The sequence below is a fragment of the Rutilus rutilus genome (genome assembly GCF_951802725.1).
Source record: "Rutilus rutilus genome assembly, chromosome: 1".
Taxonomy (NCBI): domain Eukaryota; kingdom Metazoa; phylum Chordata; class Actinopteri; order Cypriniformes; family Leuciscidae; genus Rutilus; species Rutilus rutilus.
The window spans coordinates 6,907,828-6,928,338 of record NC_140209.1 but is presented as its reverse complement, the minus strand read 5'-3'; the positions used below and the strand labels follow the sequence as shown (position 1 = coordinate 6,928,338).

General features: G+C 40.2%; 1 protein-coding gene across 1 annotated transcript in view; it reads right to left on the bottom strand.

Annotated features, from left to right (window-relative positions):
• Window positions 1–3,701: 3,701 nt before the first annotated feature.
• Window positions 3,702–20,511, bottom strand: part of LOC311302652 (uncharacterized protein) — an 81,656-nt gene continuing 64,846 nt past the window's right edge. The window contains exon 2 of the mRNA XM_084428661.1: window positions 3,702–4,668. Within this exon, the coding sequence (XP_084284787.1) occupies window positions 4,647–4,668 (22 nt within the window). The 3' untranslated portion in view covers window positions 3,702–4,646. The remainder of the gene's footprint in view (window positions 4,669–20,511) is intronic.

The following is a 20,511-nucleotide window of genomic DNA, read 5'->3' as shown; positions in this document are numbered from 1 at the left end:
CTGTGTAATTAATTGATTGAGATTTGATTGAATAAATGTAAATGAAGCTGCTGTTCATGTTTTTAATGTTGTTTATTCACTAGTTGTTTTTTTTTTTTTTTTTTGGAGACATGTCTCAGTGTTTTTTGTCCATACACTGAAAGATGTGACGAACTGGAAGTTGTCACCAAAAATGGTTGTGATGTCCACAGGAGTAGCGATGTTGTCACAAAATGAATTGAAACAAAATGAAAGAGGAATATAGAAAGTCTAGGTCTTAAGTTATATGGGAAATCTCTTGAAAGAGTTAGGGTCTTCAAGTTTCTTGGGGTCTGGGTAGATGAGAAGCTAACGTATAAAGAACATGTATGTAGAATGGTGAATAAATGTGGAAAGGTTATTAATATTTTGAGGTGTTTGGTGGGATGCTCTTGGGGTGCAGACAGGAATCTTATGCTGATGATAAGCGTCCACAAATCTTTCTACCGCGTTGTCGGCAGGGCGGCGGTGTGAACGCGCACTGAGACGAGCTGATCTCACTGTGAGAACATGCCGCTCTCCTCTCTCCGCTCTCGGATCGCGCGCTCCCGTTTGCTTTTCCCGTTCGAGCCTCGGAGGAGGAAACGGCGGAGTCAGCGGGAGGAGCAGCCGGACACAGTGAGCTCATGCCGGCTTAGAACCTCCATAGAGAGAGATGGCGCCGGTGCGACTAAATATTTTAGTTTTCTACACATTTTGACTAGGATCCGTTTATGGTTTAAATGTTTATTTTATATGCTTAAGATAGTATTTTTGGGAGGATACGGGGTAACATTTTTTTTAAGAAAAAACTGTTTTTCACTCAGATCTCAGTGACTGACGCTCGATTTATTTTCACACAGTCACATGAACTCTCAACTGTCATAATCAATTCAGCCTATCCAAACAACGACACGACAGGCATAAAGTTATACAGTTTTAGTAAAGTTATCACTCTGCACTTTTATGCTGTGCATCGGCCATTTATACTTTGGTATTTTTGCGCAATAAAACATAATCATAAGATACTATAAGATAAAGCAAACTAGTATTTTTTTCTACTGTATCTATTTGGCTACATTTGTTGCCCAATTAAAAAACATTTTAGACTAGACTATTCATTATGAATATTTAGTTTTGAATAATTTGACTAATTTGTAACACAAATAGGAGTTTGTATTTGCATTTTTTTTATTATTAATGTTTTCCCAGATTTTGCAGTAGATGTTAACACTTTCTTTCACTTTCATTATTTCATCAGTGACAATAGCGCCCTCTTGTGCCCTACATATTCAAATAATGCCATTTCTGCATGTCATCGTTTTGTTACAATTTATATGAGTTTCTTCTGAAATGTGATGCTTCCTGAGAGGAAAAGATTGAAATTAAGGTTATTTGTTGAGGTAACCTGAACAAAAAATGAGAGGAGACTCAAAGGTTTTGTTTTTCAATCTGTTTTATATATAAATGTATATATGCACTGTTAGACCTTACCGGGTTTTTTTACAGTAAAATACTGGCAACACTGTTGCCAGTAATTTACTGTTATCTACAGTATGTTACTGTAAAAATGCACTAAAACTCGAGTTAACTAATTTCACTTGCAGAAACCGACTGTCTTAAATTGACCAACTGTCATTTAAAAGTATTAACTAAAATTTATAATGCATAAATAAAGTGAGCAAAGTATTACTGTGAACTTCTTTCATTTGAAACCACAAAATTTTTTTGGTAAATAAAGAGATTTTCACTGGACCAGCAACTACCCAGTCACTGCCTGTTAAATAAAGCAACATGCAACGTATCAACAATGTTAGTAGATCTTCTCCTGGACTAAAGCACAGGCTCTACTCTTCTGCACAATGGTGACCCAAAAAATAAATTTTACAGTAAACTACTGGCAACAGTGTTGCCAGTATAAACCTGTTTTATAACTTACAGTTTATTACTGTTAAAATACATTTTGTGGGTGTGTCTTTTTATCTTACACTGTTAACCCTTTCAACCCCACAGGGAAATCCACACTACAAAGAGTAAAAAGTAACACTGACGCAGTGTTGCAGTGAGATAATTAAGAGAATATGTAAGTGATTGTTGAGCATTAGTGATGAACACCTGCTGTTAGAACAGAAAATAGAGAAACACAAGAAATACAACTGACTTCCAGCCATTACACATTATTACACTTATTATTAACCAGTATGACTTTATTTCTGTCATACATCTACAGAAGTTGTTGTTGAGATGTTTAATTGAAAATGTTTGGTTTGAAGTTACCATTATAGAGATCAGTGTTTGCTTTAGTTGGGATGCTGATGCTAAAACATTAGTGTTTCTTTTGCTGCTTGAGCTGTTTTTGTGCAAGTCACACTTGTGCACACACACAGTTTATGAATGATTGTGATTATGGTGATAAAATCATCATATAGCCTGTTCATTCACTAAGGAATTTATTCTCACTCATTCAGAGTTTAATCCTCAAACAAAAGTGTTTCATTAGCACCACTGTGAAACTACAGCAATAAATTACAATGACTTATTTTTTTAACACATCATGCATAAACCAAAAAAAACAGTGCTATGCTGTCTTTTATAAACACAGATATATCACAATTTAGCACATGAATCTCAACAATGGTGGCAATATTTTTTTATTATTCATGCAGCAGTGCATGCTGGGAGTTTTATATTATCCTGGAACCCAGCATGCATTGCGACATGAAACTTTTGATTGTCACCATTGTTGAGATTCATGTGCTGATTGTTGATGTCTGTGTGTGTCTGAGTCAAGCAGGAGTTAAACATGTTTTAATGCACTATATGATTATGATATTGTTCAGAAGACCTAATTACAGAAATGTTGATTTCATGTTGTAGATTCACAGATAAATATGCAAAATATGAAATACCCATAAATTCAAAGAATATATACAGGAAAGATCTGAAAATCAGACATGTCCAGGATGAATGTTAAACCATCACACAAACCAAAAACAACTAATAATCTTCCTCTTGACTTTTTCTTGCAATAACAAATGTGCTTTATAAACTCACTATTACAGCAGTCAGAGAGAGACGGATGGTAAGAAGTCATGGGACAAGAGACCAACTAAAGCAAACACTGATCTCCATTATGGTGACAACAAACTTTATTATTAACTCAATCTCTGTTAATTCTCAACAAGAACTTTAGTACATGTATGAAAGAAATAATGTTAAACTGGTTTGTAAACTGGTTTCACACTCAGTGTGGCTGGAAGTCAGTTGTAGTTTCTTTTTCACTTTTTTCTGTTCTTGATTCTCTGTCGTTCAGTGATTCTGCTTATCAGGTGTTCATCAGTGTCTCAATTCACTCACTTCTTTTCAGTCAAGTGGACTATATTAGTGAACTAATGTAGGGAATAGTGGATGAGGGTATAGGGTGTGACTGGGAAAACAGCCTCTGAGTGTCGACTTTGAGCACTGTTAATTTACAGTATATTCCTGTAGGCTAGTTTTATTTTCTACGGTATATTACTGTTTTAATGGAAAATGGTATGATATTGTCCGAATTTGGCCTTTTTTTACAGCAAGGGCTAACAGTGTGTAGCACGGTGGTCTTGTGAGGCACAACATTTAGTTCCTCCATATAGAGGAATTATACATATATAAATATATAAATTCATATATACAAACTACATATATAAATTTCTCTATATGGAGGAACTAAATGTTGTGCCTCACAAGACCACCGTGCTACATATATAAACATACAGTACTGTGCAAAAGTCTTAAAAGCATGTTAATATACCAGTTTCAATGTAAATATCAGTTTACTTTTCCAAACATTCTTTTTGCTATTAATTGTAATGATCCAGTGAGATTTGTGTAGGCACAAGGAGTCTGACAACAGCCGGTATGATCTGATCCCACCATCATCGAGTCCGTCTGTGATTACATGTTTAAGATGCAAATGTGTTTAAGATGTAAACGTGTTTAAGATGTAAACGGGATGATTGCGCGACACTTACGTGAGACACTGTTGCCGTGTGTGCAAGTAGCAGAAACAACGAGGAATACCAGAGTAAACGTTGAAAACGTTTAATTTTAAAAGGTGTGAATGACGTTACAAAACATGAAAAATTATAAAATATAAAAGGAAAACAAAGCAAGAAAACAAGAGTGTCACCAAATCAATTAAATAATAAAAACATAAACCTCTAAATCTACCTATCAAAAGAAAAATGCAGAAACAAAACCCCAAATCTTCAGCGTATACGCCGCCTTAAATAAATAACGCTGTCTAAAAAAAACAATAAATTCAATGCGTGGTGATCACTCTCCAACTAAATAACAGAAAACAATTCTAACTACCGTGGTCTTTAAAGATGGAACACACACACACACACACACACACACACACACTACGGACGTCTAGTGTTCTAACTCTAAACAGTGCATTCAATCGGCAGTAATACTAACAAAGGAATGTTCATCTCTAAACACTTGCATAAGCAAAAAAAACAAAAAACAAAACAATCATAAACGTAATCATGGTTTCAACAAACAACTCCAGGCATGGGAAGTTGTCAGATATCTGGCGCTGACCTCCCTCAGGACCTGAAGGACCTGCGCCTGGACGCGACGACAGCGCAGTCCTGAAGTGTCCACTAGTCTCTCCCCTGTGAAGGCCTGTGAAAAAAAAAAAAAAAAAAACATTTGACACAATCTGATTCCATATTGATTAAGTTGGGGCCTATCAGGTACAGTACATAAGAAAACAATCTCTCTCAACTAATGCTGTAAAGTAAACCATAAGGAACCCCAGTTGGTACATCATTCTAATATTTAAGGTTAAAAATTATTTGTAAGCTGCTTCTTTAAATCACACATAAGGAAGTTTATATACTGTTATAATACACTTTTATTTAAAACAAACCTTTCCTACATTTAGACAGGTGGGCAAACGCATCTTTGTCTCAGTGCATGCATTGTTTTAGTTTGGCAGCGCTACCGCTAGCTTAGCTTAGCATAATGAATGGAATCCTGTGTTGCCAGCTAGCATGTGATTTAAAAAAAAAATTACTTCTTGTGGTCTACGTATTCACGAGTACAAATAGCAATGCAGATTAAGTTTTTGGGGCAGACCTGACCTGTTGAAAGATGGTATTCATCCCTCCTGGGATGGTGCTGCTCTTCTCTCTAGTAATATGGCACATAGTCTTAGAGCTCAAACATGACAATCTGGGGCTCAGGTCAGGAAGCAGACAGACTGGCTAAACCGACCGTCTGCTTGCGGCCTCGCGTCACCAAGGTCAGATAAATCCCATCACATAGAGCATCTTTCACCTAGATATCATCATATAGAGACTGTGTCTGTTCTCCGAATTAGGACATACAAAAAACATTTAAACTCATCTAAGGTTAAAAATTTAATTGATGTTCAACAAATAAAAAACAGCTATAATACAGATGAGCAAATGCTAAAGCTTGGGTTGCCGAATATTCGATCGCTTACTTCAAAAGCAACCATTGTTAAAGGAGAACTCTGGTCAATTTTAACATTGAGCTCATTTTTTTGTAAATTTGGAGTGCTGTCAGTACAGAGAACAACGACAAAAATCGGTGTTGCCTACACTGTGTTATCCTCTTTTTAAAATTTGCACCCTGTTGACTTCAATGGGGCACGTTTTAAACCTGCGTTTAAACCTGCGTTTAAGCCTCTTAACATCCTTGATGTGTTATTGTGATGATCATTGGTAACTAAACCAATGTGCGTGAACTCGACAATCGACTTTTGACCGAAAACAGGATGTAAATACAGGTATGTGCGCTGGCTGAAATAACATCACTTTTATTCATATCTTTCACATCTACTGCAGTCAGACTCACCCGTGTTCACTCTGAAGGAATCACTCACATGACCTGTGCACTTGTAATGACACATCAAGGATGTTAAAGGGGGGGTGAAATGCTCATTTTCACTCAATCTCCTGTTAATTTTGAGTACCTATAGAGTAGTATTGCATCCATCAAATCTCCAAAAAGTCTTTAGTTTTATTATATTTATAAAAGAAAGATAGGCTGTACCGAGTCTTTCCGGAAAAAAACGAGCGGCTGAAGGCAGGCCGTGTGGGCGGAGCTAAATCTGTGCTAACGCGCCGAGCTAACAACACACAGAGACATTTGAAGCAGTTTTACTCACCGCCCGGTTCCAACGCACGACCGCAAACCTTTATCATTGTGACTGCTCGATCCTTAAGCATTAGACGATCTGCAAATCCGTCGATCTGGGCTTTGTTTATAAAACAATCATCGTTGAAATGCAGGGAACAAACAGTCTTGCACAACTCCATTGATGCTCTGGAAAAACAAACTCCATCCACTGGTCCCTTAACGCTGGGTTCTCTGGGAATCTGTGCAGGGTTGTCTTGCCCTGGCAACCAAAAACCCACTTCTTTGGTGACATTGACTTCCAAGAGCCGAGCACAGCGCTTTGATGGCGAACTGCTTTCGCTCTCTTGCTCTGGTCTACGAGTGCGCGCGCGCCCGCGGTTCTTCCGGGAGAAGTGCCCTTAGGACCCGTATAAGGAAATTCCGCTACATCTGACAGTAATCATTTCAGTTTATTTTGTGGAAACTGACTTCATGAAGCCTCATCGTGTGAATGAAACATTAAACTGACTAGAACAAGTAGCTACACTTAACCAAACAGCAAAGGACAAAGAAAAAAATTACTCATTGCTCTTAAACTTTAATAATAATAATTTGTTACATTTATAGTGCTTTTCTGGGTACTCAAAGCGCTTTACATGGAAGGGGGAATCTCCTCAATGTGCAGCTCCACCTGGATGATGCGACAGAAGAACACACACACACACACACACACACACACACACACACACACACACACACACACACACACACACACACACACACACACACACATTAGCCTACTTTATTAAATTGCGGTACCTGAAAACTATGAGACCTGCTTGAAGAGCACTGTTTATTTCATTGGTAGGCTATGTATTGTATTTATTTGGGGTTTTGCTTTTGTAAGCCCGCCTGAATCATAAAATCATCAGTTGATCATAACAACAATTCAGAAATAGAGAAATTTGTAGAAATGATTACCTGGCAACGACAATTACACACAGCGGTCGTGTGGGAAATCAACAGACTCCTCGTTCCTTTCTGCTCCTTTTCCTTATTAAACAAAGATAATTCAATATTCTTCCCAAATGAATTAGATTTTGGTCTTGTAGTCCATTTGTTAATGTAGTGTGTGGATGTGTGGTGGTGTTGGCGTGTCCTCTGATGGTTATACTCTCGCTCGTTACACCATGCCATTTTTGTTTTATGCATGTTATGAGTTTCACAGAAAACAACATGTATTATCCATTGTCATTTTGCTTCTCAAATAAATGTCCCTTAATTAAGAATATTACTTTAAAAGAAGATTGTTCTTTACTCAAATTAGTTCCTAATAGCTTCTTTTTTAAACTGGCATTGTAGACGATGAATATTGTTGCCTCTATTGTAAGTTGTTGTGAATAAAAGCATCTGATAAATGTAAGTTTATTCAGATTCATAACATTTCTGTAGATCAGCAGCAAACACATCATATCCAACAGATGTCCTTCTTAATATGTCTATATATAACTTAAAATCTAAAGTAATCATTTTATTTACATAATTTTAGTTGTTGTTGTCTTTAACACATGTGAGCAGCTCAGTTTAGGTAGGGATAGCAACAACAAAAAGTTAGGGATAACTGTTGTGGGATTACAAATTTATTAAAATGTTTAATTTAGGTTTACATTGAATTTAGCATGTTAAGGTTAACTGTCTTATGTCATTTGAGAGCAAGTGATATTTATTTGAATTTAAAATACGGCTCGATTAGCCGAGACTGTTTTCCAAGATGGATCCTGGATGTCAACGCGTAATGTACTGTCTTTATAAAATATCTTCTTATTAAACTGTCTGAACACTTACAAAGTTCTCAATGCTTCGGTTTGTATGTAAGGACCCTCATTATGCTACCGTGTTAGTGTGAGGCTATTTTGAGCCTTGTTAGTGGTATTAACTAGCGATTTATTTTTACTTACTCTATGCCCCATATACTAGTGTTATGAGCGAATATGTTTTTAAAAGTGCCGTCGGAGCTACCAATCTCTGTAAAACGGGCGCTGGAGCCCTCTGCTGGTAGGGAATAGTAAGACGGCCGCTCGAACACTTGCGGTGGCTTCACTGCCTGCTGGCAGTTTAGTACGTCATGAGCTATCCAGTCATTATATTGATCAGTGGTTATAACACATTTATTCCTCCGCCAAGCAATGTAGTTCCAAAGAGGTTGCTAAGCAACACATGCAGCAGCAAATAATCACAAATGGCAGTTTTGGTCGAAAATGAGTTATTTATATTTTTTTGGCACATTCAAGACCTCCTTTATCATGTGGATGAGTATCTTGAATCAATTCCGTTGTTTTTTCGATAAAATAATGAGTTGTCTTAACAGTAACTTCCAAAAGCCCATAAGAAACCAAGGCAGAAGACCGTAACACCAGTTACCGCTCTCAAATTGAGTTACGGTACTCTGCCTTTGTTCAGCCGCGCGTCAATATGAAGTTACCGTGCCGGTGTTCTATCATATAATGCTACCTACCAGATTGTACGGTGTTCTGCCTTTGTTTTACTGTCCATTACAATTAAAATGACGGTGTAGCCTGTGTACTTTGTACAGCTGCCATCAGTCCCTGTAACTTCTGATGTCCTCAGAGCTTTGTCCTAAACAAACGCGATCAGAACATTTAGTATGATCTGAAACCGCTCCATCGACAAACGTGCGATATCGATCGCGAAGGATTATGCAGAGTTGACAGAAAAATGTTACACATGCCGTATCAGATGAATACAACCAAGAACTAAAGCCCCGCCTCACCCAGTTCGGGTACAGGACCTGGTTGAAACACTCATGCATATAGCTGGCAGAGTGCCAAAACTTCGCTTGCGCCTTCAGCCCCGCCCTAAACACGGTCGAGACGACGCTGGACTAATATATCTATGGAGGTATTTTGTCATGTCAAATGTATTAATAATGCCATCAGAATGCAACCAAAGCACAGGATAGCAATAAGTAGATGGCTATAAATAATTGTAAATCATACAAAATAAATGCCATGATCACTAGATTTTATACAGGTGTTACTATAATGATTTTGTTAATGGTGATCAGCAACCAAATATTGATAATGTGGAAGTTACTGCCTTTTGCCTTGGCATGACTTCTCACTTTTTGCTGACAATACAAAGGCAGAGTACAGTAACTTTAAAATAGTGGTCAAAGGTCAAGTTTGAGCTCAAGATTTTTTTATGTATATAATTTCCATTACTAAAACATATATTTGCCAGATTTCCAGTGTCCTACCTATAATTCATTTGGTGGGACAACTAAAAATCTTTAAAGTCATTTTTCTCAGTTCCACACTCTAGCGACTTAAGGTCTTTTGCCTTTGTAGGGCAGGATAGCAGTCTGGGTGGCACGACTCGCTCCCTTACCAATGATTTATTACACACTCACTTACTAAACGGTCACATTGTGTCACGAGAGTGGCTTTTATACTTTCTGCAGTGGTGTTCTGCTATTCTTGCAAACTTTTCTCATCCAAAAGACACGACTTTACTAATGGATGGTGCCATTAGTGCCATTGTTAATCCTGTATGATGGGGCATACAGGTGCAATACTGTTGTCGTGTAATGTACTTATATACATATATAGTTGCCCTTTCATTCTTTGTGTTATTGTGCTTTTACCTTAGTTTGTAGGGTACAGAGATGTCTGTGAACAGTCATGGTATGTGTTGTGAATAAATGTTAAAATGTAATACCACAAGTGTATTTGATGTCACATAACATGTACCGCTAGCATTGCACGCGTGGTCGCGCCAATCGATCGTCTTATTTACACCCGTATCACTGAAAGCTATAATTCGCCATCATAGCACATCTGCTATAATGGCGAATATAACGGATGTGTGTCTAACGTTACCTTTGAGTGCAGGTGAGGACACGTTCGAGCTGCATTCTGTGCAGTTAGAGCTGGAATCCGTGGAGAAGCAGATCCGCGACCTACTAGAGAGACAGGCCGAGCTGCGAGATCGGCGATCCGCGCTTGAAACATCACGCGCCGATGCTCACAAGTCAGTGGGTAGTAACCTTTTTACTCCGACCTCGTCTACTCCGTGTGTTTCTCTGCCCAGGACGCGATCATCCCTGGTTTCATTCACTCCGGTACCGACACAACACCATGGACCCTGGGTGATTCCACAGCGGAAGATGCGAGCCCGGACCAGAGCAAGGACCTCTCTGCCCCTCCCGGTCTTTGAGATCTCCACACGGAACCGCTTCTCCCCTCTACGCGAGACGGAACGCGACGCTGTGATCATCGGCAGTTCCATCGCCCGGCATGTCCACGCCACCATAGGTAAAGGTAAGGTGCGCACTCACTGCTTCCCTGGTGCTCGTGTTCTTGATGTCGCTGCGCAGGTCGCCTGAAACAACGATCATCGTGTCTGGACCGCTTCCCACGTACCGACTAGGACATGAAAGGTTCAGTAGATTATTTGCTCTAAATGAATGGCTAATGTCATGGTGTAATGAACAGAAACTGCTCTTTGTAAATAATTGGAATCTGTTCTGGGAGCGACCTAGGCTCTTCCGCGCTGATGGCCTTCACCCCAGCAGAATCGGAGCGGCTCTTCTGTCGGACAACATCTCCAAGGCGTTACACACCATATGACTAGTAAGTCAAAGTCCAAATCACACTCTTTGCTGTCCAAACTTAATTGATATAAGTACCAATGTAGAACATTATATTGAAACTGTGTCTATTCCTCGTTTAGTGAGGTCAAACATTAAATCTACTGTAGGATCTAGGAAAAATCTAATTGTGATTAAACCAGAAAATCTCAATATTAGTGTACAAAAACAATTTATAAAGCTAGGTCTTCTAAACATTAGATCACTCACACCTAAGGCGGTTATTGTGAATGAAATGGTCACAGATAATAGTTTAGATGTACTTTGCCTTACTGAAACCTGGCTTAAACCAAATGATTATTTCGGTCTAAATGAGTCTACTCCATCAGGATACTGTTATAAGCATGAGCCCCGTCTGATTGGTCGTGGCGGCGGTGTTGCAACAATCTATAAAGATATTCTTAATGTTACCCAGAAAACAGGTGACAAGTTTAATTCATCTGAAGTACTTGTGCTAAATGTTACGCTCTTAGATGTAAGAAAGAAATCCCTTTTATCTCTAGCCTTGGCTACTGTATATAGACCGCCAGGGCCTTACGCTGATTTCTTAAAAGAGTTTGCAGACTTTCTCTCAGATCTATTGGTCAATGTCGATAAAGCATTAATTGTTGGAGATTTTAACATACACGTAGATAATTCAAATGATGCGTTAGGGGCTGCATTTACAGATTTATTAAACTCCTTTGTGGTCAAGCAAAACGTTACCGGACCAACTCATCGTTTTAATCATACACTCGATTTAATTATATCATATGGAACCGATCCAACCAATATAGATATTATACCGCAAAGTGATGAAGTCACTGACCATTACATGGTCACTTGCATACTACGTACTGCTGAAATTTGTCATGTTGCGTCACGTTATCGACCAGGCAGAACAATCCTTCCAACCACTATAGATAGATTCTCAAATAGCTTACCTAATCTATCTCAGTTGCTCAGTGAACCCAAACAAACAGATGAACTAGAGGAAATGACTAGCACTATGAGCACCATTTTCTCTAGTACATTAGACATCGTTGCACCAATTAGATTAAAAAAGGTTAGAGAGAAAACGAAAGCACCATGGTACAACAGTGCTACGCATGTTATCAAGAGAGAAACTCGTAATTTAGAGCGTAAATGGAAACAAACTAATTTAGAGGTCTTTAGAATCGCGTGGAAAGACAGTATGTCACGTTATAAAAAGGCCCTAAAAGCGGCCAGGGCTGAGCACCTCCGCAAACTAATAGAAAATAATCAAAATAATCCAAGGTTTTTATTTAACACTGTGGCTAGACTAACAAATAAACAGACGTTACCTGAGCAAAATATCCCGTTACAGTTTAGTAGTAATGATTTTATGAATTTCTTCACTGAGAAAATAGAAAGCATCAGAAACACAATTGTAAATGTACAATCTTTAATGGTGTCTTATGATTCAGCCTCAATTATCCCTCAAGAACAACTACACCGCTTTACTACTATAGGACAGGAAGAGCTAAATAAACTTATCACTTCATCTAAAACAACAACATGTTTATTAGATCCAATACCCACTAAACTACTGAAAGAAGTGTTACCTGTAGTGGAAGAGCCTCTTCTCAATATTATTAACTAATCTTTATCCTTAGGTCATGTTCCAAGAATATTCAAGTTGGCAGTTATAAAACCTCTTATTAAGAAACCACAATTAGATCATAATAATCTAGCAAATTACAGACCCATTTCAAATCTTCCATTTATGTCTAAAATACTAGAAAAAGTTGTGTCCGCTCAACTGGGCTCTTTCTTGCAAGAAAATGATATCTATGAAAAATTTCAGTCAGGATTCAGGCCGGATCATAGCACTGAAACTGCGCTCGTTAAAATTACAAATGATTTACTTCTAGCTTCTGACCAAGACTTTTTACTCTATCTTAGCGCTGCGTTCGACACTATAGATCACAAAATACTCTTAGATCGACTACAAAAATACACTGGTGTTCATGGACAGGCATTAAGCTGGTTTAGATCGTACTTATCAGACCGCTACCATTTTGTCTGTTTAAATGGGGAAAAATCGAAGATAACGTCAGTAAACTATGGAGTGCCGCAAGGATCTGTGTTAGGCCCTCTGCGATTCTCAATATATATGCTGCCACTTGGTAATATTATAAGAAAACATGGAATTAATTTCCACTGTTATGCAGATGACACTCAATTATATATTTCATCACGACCAGATGAAAATAATAAATTATCTAAATTGACAGAGTGTGTTAAAGATATAAAATACTGGATGACGTGTAATTTTCTGCTATTAAATTCAGATAAAACGGAGGTATTACTTATTAGTCCAAAAAACTGCCCACAAAACCTCTTACAATACAACTTTAATTTAGAAGGATGTCCTGTTACTTTATCCACTACAGTAAAAGACCTGGGTGTTATATTAGACCGCAACTTGTCTTTTGAAAATCATATTTCATATGTTACAAGAACAGCCTTTTTCCACCTTAGAAACATTGCTAAGCTACGTAACATGCTATCTGTTTCTGATGCAGAAAAGTTAGTTCATGCATTCATGACCTCGAGACTAGATTACTGTAATGCCTTATTAGCTGGTTGTCCTGCATCCTCAATAAACAAGCTACAGTTAATGCAAAATGCCGCCGCTAGAGTTCTTACTAGATCAAGAAAATATGATCATATAACACCAATTCTATCATCTCTACACTGGTTACCTATAAAGTTCCGTATCAATTACAAAGTATTACTACTGACCTATAAAGCCCTAAATGGTTTAGCTCCCCTGTATTTAACGGAACTTCTATCGCCCTACAATCCATCACGCTCTTTAAGATCACTAAATTCGAGGCTTCTTCATTCCTAGGATATCTAAGTCCACTAAAGGAGGGAGGGCGTTTTCACATTTAGCTCCTAAACTCTGGAATAGTCTTGCTTCTTATAAAGTCTAAGTGAATTATTATTTAACCTTGTTGAACCATGGTATTAATACAAACTACATAATAGTAAGAGCTGAACTGTTGCTTCATTTATCCAATTTGGAAAAAGTACTAATTTGGAATTCCACCATGGAAAAAGTGGGCCGGTCTTGGGCCTGAAACTCCCGGGCTGAAAAGTGGCCCCACTCCGGCCCTGATAACACCAGAGATCAAGCTGTAAACCAGGGGTGGGCAATTAATTCCACAAGATGCCACATGAGAAACTTGGGCGGTTGTAGAGGGCCGGACCAACACACTTAACTCAGTTCTTCCCAATATATTATTTCTCTTTATAAAAAACAGCAAATGAATGAAATGAAAATATGGAGCACACAATTATATCACTATTTAATGAACATTCACAAAAACAGTTTTGAAAATGTGATTTTTTTTTTTTTTTTTTGCTGTATTTCAAAAACTAGCATCACAACTTTATACAAAAAAGCAAGTATTTCAAAGACCAGCATCACATTAACTATATAAAAAAGCAATAAATATAATTTATGTAGAAAAATCAGTTGCCTTGACTTTTAAAGCAGCAGTCCATAACTGTTGGCACTCTAGCGGTTAATAAACAGAACTGCATGTGTCTTGCGGAAGAACATTGCAGCCGGAGCTACTTCTCTCATGTCTATGACAAGTCTATGTCACTGCAGCGGTTAACCCGACCGGCCTAAAATAGTCTGAATATAAACACTGATTATAGGTGTACCATAGTTATTCATGATAAGACAAAAACACGGCTTGGAAAATGTACTCATGATGTACTCGCTCAATATATCATTTTTGTACATTTTGAACAAACAAAAAAAGTTATGGGCTCCAGCTCTAATTTACCAAATACTTCACGCGGGCCGGTCAAGGATAGCCAGAGGGCCTGATGTGGCCCGGGGGCCGTACAATGCCCAGGTCTGCTGTAAACTAATCTTGAAAACAAAAGCATGACTTACCGCCACCTGCTGGACTGGAGAGTGAAGCATTGAGAGGAGGGAAAAGACTAGACAAAATGTTTACCTGTAGATGGATGCGGTCATGCGGATATAGTTCAAATAATGCTTTTAAGAACACAAATACACCTTAAAACAGTAATAAATCACAGTCTTTATATGAAATATGAGGAGTAATCAGTCAGGAAAATCTGAGAGAACAGTAAGGGCATCATGTAGCCTATAAAACTTTACGTAGTTTTCATCCTAAAAGTGTGCGTCCGCACAAACGTTTTTTAAGATTTATAAATCCATGGGTACGCCAAAACCTGTGCAAAATTCAAGACATTCACTAAATAAATCACAACAAAACATGAATTTAGTTAGACAGTTCATTTTAATGTGGACAGTAAAATATTTTGAAAAAAAACTCCCACAAAAGTGATTACATATAATCACTGAAATACAATCTTAATTTATCATAAAATCACATCATTTCATGATTTTCAAGAATCATTAAAATCACACCATTTAGCATAGATTTACTTCCCATTCTTACAGGTAGCTACATATTACTGAGATAAGGGAACGAGTATTGCGTAGCTATACGCTATGGGGAAAACTCCTTTTTCTCCAAATACTGACATATTTTTATAAAATAACGCAGTGCTACTGCACAGCCATAACAGTGCAGAGACTAAACGCACGCTATTGGCTGGTCAGTGGGAACTGCACGAACTTATGGCGGAGTGGCGGAGCTGCGCAAATAAATCAGTGCACCTCCCGCCGATCTGAGCACAGAGCCCGCCAGAAGGGGCGGGGCATCTGCCTATAAAAGATGCTAATTTCGCCACAGGATTCAGGATTAAATCGACTGAAGAGACGAACAGCAAGTCGTGTGCGATAGCAATAAGGCAGAACACCCTAGCAACCATCCAAAATACCTTAGAAACCACCAAGCAACACCATAGCAACCACTCAGAACACCCTAGCAACCGCCTAGCAACCACCCAAAAGACCCTAGCAACCACCCACAATATCATAGCAACCGCCTAGCAACCACCCAGAATACCATAGCAACCACCAAAAAGAACCTAACAACCACCCAGAACACCCTAGTAACCGCCTAGCAACCACCCAGAATACCTTAGCAACACCATAGCAACCACCCAGAATACCCTAGCAAACACTTAGCAACATCATAGCAACCACCCAGAACACCCTAGTTCCCTTATCTCAGGGAACCAAGGTTACATTAGTAACCGAGTCGTTCCCTTTCAAATGGTCAGTCGTATTGCGTAGCTATACGCTATGGCAGGGTTTCTCAAACCCTCCAGGACCGAGTTTGAGAAATCCTGAGCTTTGGGGAACCAATCCAATCACACCGTGCTATGTTTGAGCAGAACGACATGCTCTATGTCGCAAGTCTGGGATGCTTGTAATAGGGTCCCAAGGCAGAGGGCTAATGTGGCTGCCACATAGGATCAGCCGGCCGCTGCACATACATCGCAAATAGATACTCTACTGGACCATGCCCAGGAGGAGGCCATGCCTCTGGTGGAATGTGCTTTGACGCCTATGGGGCATTGTAGACCGATAGAAGCGTAGGCAAGAGCGATAGCATCCACCAGCCAACAGGATAACCTTTGCTTTGTGATGGGAGGCCCTTTGGTGCAGCCTCCGAAGCTTACAAAGAGCTGTTCCGACTGTCTGAACTGGGTGGAGCACTCTATATATGTTCTCAGGGCCCAAATCGGGCAGAGTATGTGTAATTGCTGCTCGTCTTGTGCGTGGGAAGATTAGAGAGTGAAATCACTTGTGCTTTGAACGGAGTTGAAAGCACTTTAGGCACATAGCCATGTCTTGGTCTGAGGACGACATTAGAGTCGCCTGGTCCAAACTCAAGGCAGGTTACCGATGCTAAGTTTAGCAGTAGCAGCGTCTAAAGCGAGAGCGGTTTTGATTCAGCCGATTGTAGTCGCTCGAATGGAGGCCCTTGAGGCTCTGAGGACCGTTGATAGGTCCCAGGAGGGTACTGTAGTGGGGTGTGGTGGGCTGAGTTTCCTCTCTTCCCTCAGGAAGCGAACAATCATGTCGCATTTCCCTAACGACTGGCCAGCCTCTGGGGCATGGAAGCTGCAATGGCCACCGCGTAGACTTTGAGCCTGCATCCAGTAGCTCTTGAAGAATGAAAGAACCAGCGGTGCTCCACACAATGCAGGGTCTTGGCTCTGGGTTGAGAACCAGCTGGAGAAGACAAACCACTTATGGGCATAGAAGTGTCTTGTGGACAGACCTCTAGCCTCACAAATGGTGTTTTGGACTCTTGCTGGGAGGTCTGTAAGTTCCCGTCGAGGGGCCACACATGGAGGCCCTGCAGTTTGACGGGATGGGACGGGGTGGTCATGTTATCGGACTAGGTAAAACCGCCATCATTTGCAGGTAGTTGATATGCAGCCGTTTCTCTGTACTCGACAAAGAATCGGAAGTTGGCTTGCCCTTGCACAGAGCTCCCCAACCAGTATTGGAGGCGTCCGTGGTGACCAACATCCTCCTTGAGACCATCCCCAAGCTTACCCTAGACTTGTAAAGGCTGGAGTCACGCTTAGGTAGCTCCCTGTAGTTTCAGCTAGTTACCTGTAGTTTCAGCCAGTACTGCAGGGGGCGCAATGCAGCAAAGCCAGCAGAAGTACTGTCAATGTCGAGGCCATGAGGCCTAGCATCCTTTGAAAGGCTCTGAGAGGGCAACAAGCCCCTACTCTGAACTAAGTCAAAAGCCACTGAATGGTCTGAGCACGCTCGGGTGTCAGCCAAACCTTCATTCGGCTGTCCTGGAGTCCTAGGCATTCCAAATGGCTGAGGAGCACAGAACTGAGAGAGTTTAATTCTGCCTCTGACTGGGCCAGAATGAGCCAGTCATCTAGGTAGTTGAGGATGTGCATTCCCTTCTGTCTCAGGGGAAAAACACTACACCCATGCACTTCTTAAACGTGCGTGGTTCCAGAGACAGTCCAATGGTAGGGCTGTATACTGTTATGCAACCCCTTTCGAATGCAAACCTCAAGAACAGTCTGTGAAGCGGGGCAATCTGGATATGCTAGAGCGAGGATTCATTTCAAAGTTAGCATCTTGAACATCTTGGCCTGATGCCACCATCCTTCTTGGGAATGAGGAAGTAACGGCCATAGAAGCCTGGCCATAGAAGCCTGACAGCATTTTAGCCAGTAAGCTCAGTACTTCAGTGTGGAGGATGTGTGCCTCATTGCTCTTCACTGAAGTATTGGTTGGAAGTATATAAGTGGTGGTTGAGGAGATTCCCCCCTTCCATGTAAAGTGCTTTTTGTACCTAGAAAAGCGCTATATAAATGTAACAAGTTATTATTATTATTATTATTATTATTATAGACTATGACCCACGAAGCAGGGTGCTCTCGCTAAGGGCTGAATTCGTTCAGAGAGCAGCTCGCCACGCTGGGTCGGGGACTGGTGTTCATAGAAGTAGTGTTTGGCCGGGCGGAGACGTGGCTTACGGCTTTGCTTTGGGCCTGGGTCGCTGCTGAGCTGCAGAATGCGAGAGCAGCGAGGCGAGACTTGCGCTTTGCCATGAGTGTTCATCCCCAGCCACTCTCGTAGTAAGAGCATCAGTCTTCACTGAATGTGACTTGTGGAGGCGGGCCCGGCAAGCCACACAACTATATGATCTGATTCTGACCTGACAGGGGATTCCCTTGCTGTAGTGAACTCATTTAGTCCTGCTCACTCAGCCCTACGGCTCCATTATTTCTTTGTCTCATGCTTGTGAAAAAGAGAACAGCGGAGAACGAGGGGAGGAGTCGCAGCGACGTGAGACTCGCGCTCTCATAGTGAGAGTGTCCGTCTCAAATGAACGCGGCTTGTGGGGGCGTGCCCAGCAAGTGGCACACTCAGAGATGCGGTATTTTTAAACAAACGCCGGAGAAAATATGCTCTTTTAGTGAATCAGCTCTTGTTATACCCACCTGATAGTCGCAGGAGAGGAGCGTCATTCTCAGTCTCATGAGTCAGCGGAGAACACAGAAAATTGCCATAGTAGTCGCCCGGAATGGCCGCAGGTGAGACAATGCAGTCAGCTGCAGTGGGCTGGGTCAGCTGGCCGGAGTCCGCTGTTCTGCTGAATAGATACTCGTTCCGCTGCCTGGCCTAGCTGTTTTCGTCGCCGAGAAGGCTTCTTCGAGAAATCAGCAAAATGTTTTTGTCGCTGAAGGAGATCAAATCTGAATCCTATGGAGAAATTAGCATCGTTTATAAGCAGATACCCCGCCCCTTCTGGCAAGCTTTGCGCTCAGATCAGTGGGAGGTGCACTGATTGGTTTACGCAGTTACGCCGCTCCGCCATAGGTTCGTGCAGTTCCCACTGACCAGCCAGTAGCGTGCGTTTACTCTCTGCACTGTTATGGCTTTGCAATAGCACTGCGTTATTTTATAAAAAGACTTCGGTATTCTGAGAAAAAGGGGTTTTCCCCATAGCGTATAGCTACACAATACGACTGACCGTTCAAAAGGGAACAAGGCCTACACTATTGTCTTCAGCTTATCTGAGTTCAACTCATTTCATAATTGATGAACCTTACACAGTTATTGAAGCAAATCACCACTGAACTGAATTGATCTGAATAATGACTCTATTGTCTTTACAGGAGAATCTGTTTGCAACATTATTTTTCTGTTTATCCAAGTGAAGCTGCTCTGAATCAGTCTGTACTAAATTTAAAGACTATTTAAAGTCTCTCTAACACAATTAAACACTCTTAATGGAAGATTTTTTTTTTTTATCAGAACAACTATGAGAAATCCTTAGAATTATATTGAAAATGTTGATTAGACTATAAATTAGTTCAGTCATTCAGGTCATTTGATGATTGTCAAAACATAACCAACATGATCAACTTTTCTCTTGTCTCCAGTTATGCTTAAAACAGGGAAGTCTTTCCTTTGAGTTTTCCACGTACAGTCGACACCGTTGTCAAAATGATCCCCACTCACACAGATCCACGAAAACGACTAAAAACACTGTATTCTGCTGCCAGGCCATCAGATGGCGATGAAACACTATAGACTGAACACGTAATACGTGCCTGTGCATGACCTCATCGTCTTCAGAGATTCACATTTTGATTGTTTACGAGGAGACCGGTTTCAACCGTTTGCGTTATCAGGCCCCAAAACACCATTTTGTCGTGTAAATGAACGAAAACTATTAAATTATAGTTAATTATTAACTGATTAATTGAGTGATATTTGAGAATTATTGAGGACACCTGATGTTAACAAGCAGAATCACTGAAGGAGAAAATCACACCGTTATGGTGATCAGTGTTTGCTTTAGTTGGGCTCGTTTGACTTTTAATGTACCCTTATTTTAACACTTTTGAGTGTGGTCTTAAATAAATTCCCAGAAGAGTTAATTTAACTCTGGAGTTTTTGCTGTGTATATATAGATGAAGTGTGATCATGACGCATCTGTCAATGCAACACTTCTGGAAGTTGTGAATTTGTGGTTTCACAAGCACAAACTTAGTAGCCTAATAAAAGCTTCATGGTACACACACATATAGCAAGCGATCTTGACCCGAATGTGGCTACCATGGTAATCTGTTTACAATTTCACAACATCAACATCCGTTGAGGGCTGCAACTTCACTTTTTAAATGACAATATCCTGGCCGGACTACTGTTGTCAGTGACATATCAGGGCCATTTTATGATTAATTGAAATATATTTCTTACCAGTTCCTTTAATTGAATTGGATTAAATTACGAAATAAAAGACAAATGT